General features: G+C 37.1%; 1 protein-coding gene across 1 annotated transcript; it reads right to left on the bottom strand.

Annotated features, from left to right (window-relative positions):
- Positions 1-550: 550 nt before the first annotated feature.
- Positions 551-7,992, bottom strand: LOC18011802 (putative acyl-activating enzyme 19). Its single transcript, XM_024151399.1, has 17 exons — positions 7,632-7,992; positions 7,112-7,549; positions 6,385-6,581; positions 5,597-5,800; positions 4,551-5,273; positions 3,540-4,195; positions 3,274-3,349; positions 3,105-3,191; positions 2,945-2,988; positions 2,649-2,757; positions 2,475-2,534; positions 2,067-2,151; positions 1,922-1,986; positions 1,653-1,712; positions 1,472-1,516; positions 861-970; positions 551-764 (listed from the first exon to the last, which is right to left on the bottom strand). Exons 1-17 carry the CDS (start codon positions 7,951-7,953, stop codon positions 551-553), a joined length of 3,495 nt encoding a protein of 1,164 aa, XP_024007167.1. The 5' UTR covers positions 7,954-7,992.
- Between the last annotated feature and the right edge of the window lie 993 nt (positions 7,993-8,985).

The raw sequence follows: 8,985 nt of genomic DNA, 5'->3' as shown, positions 1-8,985 counted from the left end.
TGATTATTTTTTTGTTACAATCTGTGGTGTAGTTGTGATAATATTAGTCACTAAATTATGATATTTTGTGACTTTAATTTAGTCACAAATTGTATCGGTGTTGAAAAACTATTTTGGTCATAATTTATGATGATTTTGTGACTTAAATATAGTAATAATTTGTTACAAATATGTGATAATTTTTTGTCACAATTTGTTGCATAGTTGTAACAGTATTTTCGACACGAATTGTGTTGTTTTTGTAACTGTTAAAATTGTCACAAAATGTTACAAATTGTTACCATTCTTATTCTTCACAATTAGTTTCGTTTTTGTAAATGTTTCAAGATCATCACAAAATATTACGAATTGTTATCATTCTTATTCGTCACAAACTGTTATTACGTTTTTGTAATGGATAGGAGATTGTGACGATTTTATTGTGACGTTTTGTAAATTGTAATCATTTCATCACAATAAAAAAATTGTGACGAAATATATATCTATTGTTACATAAAAAAGTGTAACAATAATCATTTTTTTTTGTAGTGTATGTAGAGTATAACCTGTCTTACCTGCAACTCTCAAGAGAGAGGCAATGCACATAGTCGTCACGGCAGCCAATAAAAATCCGGCCACCGATCATCACTGGTGAAGAGAAAATGTCTGCCTGCAAATCCAGCCTCGCGATTTCTCCTACTTTTGGTTCATGTGAATCTATGCCGATATTGGGTCTCACACGAAGGACATGAACTCTTCCCGTGCTAGAGCATACAGACACCAACCTGGAAAAGTACATGGAAACACAAGGAAGAGGCATCATCATACCCTCCATGATAATTAAACTGATTTATAAATGTACTTATTCTTGCAGTTATTACCTGTCCGATGCAAGCAGTTGATGCGATTCAAAATGCAGATTCTCATCGATGTATGCAGATGCGGTGATCGGGTCTCCAATATCGTATTCCCACACGAGACACCCGGATTCCTGAAAGCAAACTTTCACAAAACATTCATGATTCATGATACTGAAGTTTTGAGTCGAGGACCACAACAACTGATACTCTTGTAGGGTCCCTATCAATGTCTTTGTAGTCCTAAAACCAAACCTAATATAAAGGTGTTTAGTGAAAAACTACAAAAATGACTTCCCTTGGAGCCGATTTGATTCCACTAATTTTGCTACAGATTCAAGAATACCGTTAGTGCATCCACAAGCTGTTAACTTCTAAAGAGAGTGCATGCCTTCTAATATAAACTCAGAAAATCGATGAGCCAATGAACGCAGAAGACTTTTATTAAACTAATCGTCTTTGAGAAAGGACTCCCTTGAAGATGCATAAGAAGAGGATATTTTAGAATATATAGAGACATGATGAAGTTGTACTCGCTTCTATCGCATTACTTAAAAACAAAGCACCTCTTACAAATAAATAACGGTAAACAGCAATAAGTGAACACTTCCATGTCCAAGGGAGATAAGAAGTACCGGTTCTAGTGAATAAACTCTTCCATTTCTACAGCACACGAGCATCTGGCGATAAAATAGACATTTAATCAGCCTGGCGAGAAACCTCTACAAAAAAAGGATGGATTGCAGATTTACTTGGGATGCAAATGATGCACACGATTGGCACGTGAATTTTTTCTAATGGAACCACAAAAAATACCTGAGATGGAAGAACATGCGACATGCAAGGCCCAGCAAATATTGGCCCACCAGTCATATACTGCATCGTTGTAACAATTGAGTAGTTTGAGCACTATGAGATGGCATAACAAACTGACAGGAACAAAAGATGTTGAAAGCCCTTTTGACTACATAGTTAACTATCATCATTCAGTATCTCCTAAATAGGATAGAGTCAGGGGACGCTATATAGACTTTCGTCACTTTACAATATCATTCAAATGCACTGAGATCAAATCAAACACATACCTTCCAAATAATAGTTCCAAACGGACTCACTGCCACAACTTGGCCATTAACTAAGCAGCAAATAACTGTGACAGAAAATAGAGAATGACAATGATGCTGAAATCAAGAAATTAGAAAGAAAATAGAAAAAGAGAGGATAAAAAACCGCTTTGGCCTGTCGGGCTAATGGATAGGGAACCAAAAATCGGTGCCTCTAATTCAAGTACCCACAAGGTGTGGAATGGTGAATCCTGCATTTGCAAAATTAACCGGAATAAAGGAGGGTCCATCTCCTATATTAATCTGTACGAAACAAACCCCCCTATGGAGCCATCTAAACTTAATGCAAATTAGTTGAGCTAGACTTCTCTATAGAGTACGACAGACTATGCAGGACACAATTTGGCTTAAATATGAATACTCCAAGGACTATTCATAGCTTACCGGCAAACTGAGAGTTAAAAAATTAGGCAAAGAAATTCAAGTCCAACACATCTCAAATTTAAATGGAATACAAAAGATATACAAGCAACAACAAATCGGGCTCTAAGATTGTGGATCAAAAGGCCCATACCTCTATTGATACAGCTATCACGCGACCACTTGTAGAAGCCACGTAAAGTGAACTATGACCCTGGGTGAAGCATCAAAGATGAATCAGGTGACGTGCGACCACAGATGACTGTGCTTTTAGCTTTGGACAAGAAAATATGCATAACCAAGTGGATAAAGTAATTTAAGCCTTCACCTCAGCAATTATGGGTGAAGCAAATATGCTCCCACCACATTGCAGCTTATAAACACAGCGTTGGCTCCTATAATCAAGGGCATAAAGAATGTGGTCATGTGATCCACACCTGCATGAAAGGTACATAATTTAGCTTGGGTGGTTGATGGATTTTACAAGATTGGGCAAAATATAGTCTACAGCAGGAAAGAAAAACATTTGTGAAGATGTGTTGTAGACAAATATAGTCTACAGCAGCGTGAAAGTAAACACCCAGGGAGCTAAAAGTGTGACAGAAAGAGTCCTCACAGTATTACCATATCAGTTGTGAAGATGTGTCCACAACAGGTTGGCACTTTATCTATACCGGAAAACGAAAACACATTGTTTTACGTCTCAGAATAGAAATTAAATCACTAAGAATGTAGATAAACAGAGTACAAATGTATTATCAATCAATTTTTCTGCAGATCATACCTCGCCACCTGCTTGGAAAGTCCAACATAAGCTTCCAGTTGAGAAATCTAAGAAATATAATTTTCCTTTGTAGCACCCAACAACGACCTACCATTGGAGACGTCCCTAAAACTGTTCAAATGAATTACAAAGGATACATTAAGCTATACAAATTGATGAGAAGACTAACCTGAGAAAAATCACCAACTACCATGGCTGAACCTTCGATCCTTCCTTCTAAAACGGTCTCCCAACAGATAGAACCACTAATAAGCACAGTAAAGTGTATCAGTGTCGTGTATCATTTGTTAAAAATGTAAAAAAGTCTAGCCTAATTCCTAAAAAATGTAAACCCAATCCTCTCATTTCATTGTAGATCCAAATCTAATATCAATAATTCAAGAAGAACTTAAAACTTCAAATGCGTAGATACAGAAGATTAACAAAGATGCATACCTTTTCGCGTCGATGCAGTTAAATTTACGTGAGTGAGACCCAATAAATACATAAGTTTCCGAATGCTTCAACACAACTAGGGGCGAGGCATCTACACAAGACTCCATATGAACTTTCCATAGCTCTTGCATAGAGACCATATCATTCCTTGGAAACTCCACCGACCAGTTTTCTTGGTCTCCCTCTTCATTACTACATGAGTTTGGATAATGTACCTTGTTGCACCGACTGAATGCACACTGTATTTGAGAAAATCCTAAATCCCATGTTTTTTTTTCTTCCACTCTTTCGGACGAAAACTGTTCTGAATCAGTTTTCAACCGCTTTGTAGACACGTTTTTCTCGCTTAAAGGTGTTGGGTCGGATATAACAGCAGAATGAAGTGGAATAGTTCTACTAACAAACTCATTACCACTCTGGCTTTCTCTCTTGTGGTCTAGCTTCAGAGTGGTGATGTGTTGCATATCTTCTGTTAACTTTCTTTCCTTCTCTGACAGATGGATCAAAAGCTTAGATGGACTTCGAAATTGGTAAATCAATCTCATATCAATACCAAGACTATGAGAAAGATGTGCTGCGGCTAAAGAGTCTCCACCAATCGCAAAGAAATCATCATCTTCTGAAACTTCTTTGACCAGTAATGCATCACAAATGGCCTACATCAAAAGTCAAGAAATGATCTAAGTCCATTTGTATGGCCAATTAGATTATGCAGATAAAAAATAATCAAAAAATGTTCTCTACATTATTTCGTATGCATAATCACGCAAACAAATTTTGAGATTCTAAGTTTATGATAAGCATAGTCCCTTGCACCTCATTGTCTCTACTCCCTGTTTAGTTACTCCGGTTATGATAAAAAAATCTGACAGAAAATACCCTTAAACACCCCTTAAACCGTCAAATGAATTATCAAATTCCTTTGCACAACTCGAACCTCTTTCCCTTTGATCTTTATTTTGACCTAAGGAGAAAATAAAACGTGTAAGCGCAGCATGGAAACTCTCTGACCTTTTTAATAGTTTGCAATAAACTATTACTTCCATTGGTACGTGTCATATCTTCAGCATGGGTTCTAGGACCTTTCAACCTTGATAGTGCTTCATAATCAACTTTTCCACTTGAAGTACTTGGTAGTGATTCCACCAAAACAAAATGGTTAGGAATCATCACCGGAGGAAGTTTTTCGCGCATCCAATTTTTTATAGCATATATGATACCATCATCGGACTTGGTTTTCATGTTCAGTACCAAATAGGCCTCAAGTGAAGCAAGCTCTGTCTGATCTCTGTTAAGTAGAACAACAGCTTCAGAAACATCTGGATTTAGTTCTAGAGTTGTTTCAATCTCTTCAAGGGCCATGCGCTGTCCATTGAGTTTAACCGTTCGATCCCTTCTCCCAGTAAAAATTAAATCACCGCTAGAAAGTTTTCGGCCGTAATCACCAGTTCTATAATAAAGCTGACTTCCACAATCATTGGTTATATGATTACATAATGAGTTGTTGTTATGTAGCTTCACGTAGCCTTGGGACTCTATTGAGGAATGCTGGTATCCTTGCGAAAGACAGATACCACCCACACATATATCTCCCTCACAGGGTTTATCTTCATCCCCAAAAAGTACAATTTTGCAATTGGATATTGGCTTGCCAATAGGAACAGTACCAATCATCTCGGTCTTCAAAAGTGTTGGCAACTCACTGCAGTCAAAATAAGTGCAGTCCCCTGATACCTACACAAAACAAAAAGGCTAATCGATACACATTTAATGTCAACAAACTGCTGCATAAGTTAAGAGAATGCAGAAATGATATAATCCGAACCCTGACCAGCCAGCTACAACCAGTTAGACGAAAACTAACTATCAAACAAGCAAAACTAAGAACTCTTCAAGTTATCAACATCTTTTAAACCAACAGTGCTTTGCACTTATCAACATCTTTCAAACTATTAACGAAAGCCGGTACTAACTGGCCGGCACTGCTACGAACTTTTGAAGTACACAAGCTTAAGAAGATCTACTGAAATCAAATCATCAATAAGCATATTTCTTACCTCTGTGCTCCCATATAGATTCAGAAAACATGTTTCGGGAAGTAGGTTGTGAAGTGAATCCCACAGGCTCACAGGAAAGGGTTCGCCGCTTAAGACTACCAGCTTCAGGCAACTTTGGAGCTTATTGTGTCCACGATATTGTAAACTTGGTAGAATAGCTCTGATCATCGTTGGTACAGCTACGAGCCTACTGATAGAATACGCCTATCAAGATTGATAAACTCTCGCCGATGTTACCCGAACAGAAAGTAAAGCAATACACTGAAAGATAATTCAGTGTTCCTATAATGACAGGAACCTTAATTTAAGCAACCAACAAAAGAAGCTATATCTGTTCTTCTTCACGAAACAATGATTTCCTTCAGTCATGCTCTAAACTAAGAGATCTAGTCACAACATATGCTGTTTTCGAAGAGACATCATAAGTAGATTAAAGTTAAATAAAAGAAACTAGAAACCTATCATTATGAAACATGGCATCCAATGGATTTATCATGACAAAGTTAAGATATACAATACCACTGTCTACATTATTTATTGCTTCAAATTACGTATATGATCCCCAATATACAACCTAGTGAAGATGCTTAAACTAATTTACCGATTTTGAAATATGGATATTTGAAAGCAAAATAGGAACAGAAAAGTGAGAACCGACTCCTGAACATCTGAGATATTGGCAACTAAAATAGTTTGAGTATAAACAATTTTCATGAATCTCAACAGCATGACTTCTACAGAAGGTGATTGCTATTTTCTTTCCAAACTATAGAAAACATAACTCTTACCTCAAGAAAATCAATGATGGATAACATATTCTCTTTTAGAAGAGTAAATGGAGGGATGACTAGTGGTCTGGAATTAAGAATAGCACCAAGAAACTCCTGCAGATGATCAATAAAACCAACTGAAGTCTTGAAAGCCAATTGCTGCTCTCCAACAATAGGATACAGCTTTTGCATCCACAGGAAGCGATTTAAAAGTCCTTCAGAGAGCAATGGACAGACAACCCATAGGTTATTATCACTTTGCATGAAAAACGAATAGCACACACTACAAATATACATGAATTTTCATTTAAATTAGCTAAGAAAAAACAGCTATCTACCATTAGTTATTTACTGGTGTTAAGCCTTAAATACACCATGTCACTTACAACGAATAGAAAATAAATTATAGAATAATCAGTGGGAAGACTGAAATATATGAAAACAGCTACAGACATGCTTTATATCTATTCCAACAAGATGTTTCGATATCCCAAAGGGTCAAAGTTTTCATGTAATTCCAGAGAGCTTTAGCTATCGTAACTACAAAGAACAATCAGCAATCTAACATTACATATATTTATCCAGAAAGAACATGTGATCTACTGATAATGATCCCTTCATTAAGAGAACACTAGGACGACTTTCGAATCTTAAGGTCACCATAACTAAAAATGTATTTGAATTTTAAAAAAGTAGCAGAAACAGCTTAAAACAGTTTTTATCATGAAAAGAAAAACATCCAAACCTTGCTCAGTGCCACATACTCCTTTTGGCTTCCCAGTGGATCCAGAGGTATACATCAGATAACAAAAATTTCTTTGCCTCTCTATATTGCAAGGCCAAACAAAACTTGATCCACCAGTTTCCGCACTCAATCTTTCACTCATCGAAAAGAACAACATAGGACAAACGACGCTTCCCACAAGCCAATGTGATCTCTCGAGCGGCTTAGACCCGAATCGATCGAAAGAAGAGCCGCAAGCAATAACAAGAGCAACATTGGAAGAGGCAATAATAGACAATACCCTTTCTCTTGGCCATGAAGGATCCAAAGGTAAAAACGCTTCTCCACATCTCAAAGCAGAGAAAACACTGATTATGTATTCAACTGAAGGTGGCATATATAAAGCCAATACCTTTGGTATATAAACATCTGAATCATCAGCTTCGAAGTCAAGTTTCTCTACAATGTCAATAGTTGAAACTTTATGAGATGGGTAAAGAGAAAATGTTGCTTTTACACTCACATGGCCTTAAAGAGTAACCTTGAAATCGTGGTCTGATGAGGTAAGGATCATTGTGACCGGTAACATTGAGAATACGACGGAGACGAGAGGTGAGGGAATCAATGGAAGAAGAAACCTCGGCGAATGTGAAACATTTGTCTCCGTCGTAAACAGGCGATGATGTGCGCGACGGAGGATCAAAAGGTTCAAGTGATTCCGGTTCCGGCTCAATCCTCGCCGCCCAGCCCGAGGCATGAATCACCGCGATTTTGTCAGGGTTTATGGAGGCTGCATCGACGAATTCATGAGAAATGCAGCAATTGCGACGATTCTGCGACTTGGTTCGGTTACTTTCAGTCATCTTTCGCGAAATTTGGGAGAAAAACAAACTTTGGCTGATTTAGAGACGCCACTCTCTTACTTCAAATGATCAGAGAATCTGATTACGTTTTTCTTCTACAATGGAGTCGTTCGTTAAAAAATACAAAGAATTTTAAAAGGGAAGATGCATAAACGAAAATAAGATATTTTGAGGCCCACTTTGGCCCATATTTTGCAATATCTGATCATTGTTATTGAATTAGTTTTTTTTATTTTATTGTTGAAATTAAACCAAAAATTCAAAAACTGAATGATACTTACAATTACCAAAGAACCCATAATTCCCGAAGGAAGATTACAAAACTGGAACGAGAAAATATGGTTACCATGGAGGCATGAAATAACCGGAATAAGATTCAAGGAGAGATGGACAAGCAATCGAATCTTGTCGGAAAAAAATAATGAGATGTTTATGTACAGTGTGATCAATAATTACTTTTAAAGAACTCGCTGAGGTAGAGATGGAAGAGAAAATCCTAGCATTATGTTCCTTCCATACCACGTAAGAGATGACTTGAAGGAAGAGTTTAGCAATAGAGACATGAGCTGCTTGTGCAGGCCTCTGGATTTGTGCAATCCATTCCATGATTAAGAGAGGCTCTAGGGGAGGTGGTAGCCAGATTCTACTTGCAAGGGAGATAAAAATATCCCCAAAGAACTGGCATTCAAAAAACAGATGATAGTGGATTACGTACTTGAAGTTGAGGGACAGATGACACATTTTGGAGGCCCTGTTATACTCCACTCAGGTAGACAAGCAATTTCTAAGGTATATAACACATATATGCTCTAATTCTTTTCTCCCTTTTTCTGAAAATCATCGAAATGGCTCGAGAAGAAAAACAATCGATTTTATTTCACTTATCAAGAAGAATTACAAAATCAATCTACAAAAATGAATCGATTCCTCAAATCCAAGAACAAATCTCTTGAATCTGCTTAAAATTGTAAACAAAAACTCTATAATAATTTCCCAAAACTTTCTGGATTTTCGTTCATTTGGGTTGTTAGA

This window comes from Eutrema salsugineum, unplaced genomic scaffold, assembly GCF_000478725.1.
Source record: "Eutrema salsugineum unplaced genomic scaffold, Eutsalg1_0 scaffold_6, whole genome shotgun sequence".
Classification (NCBI taxonomy): Eukaryota; Viridiplantae; Streptophyta; class Magnoliopsida; order Brassicales; family Brassicaceae; genus Eutrema; species Eutrema salsugineum.
This window is presented reverse-complemented; position numbering and strand designations above follow the sequence as displayed.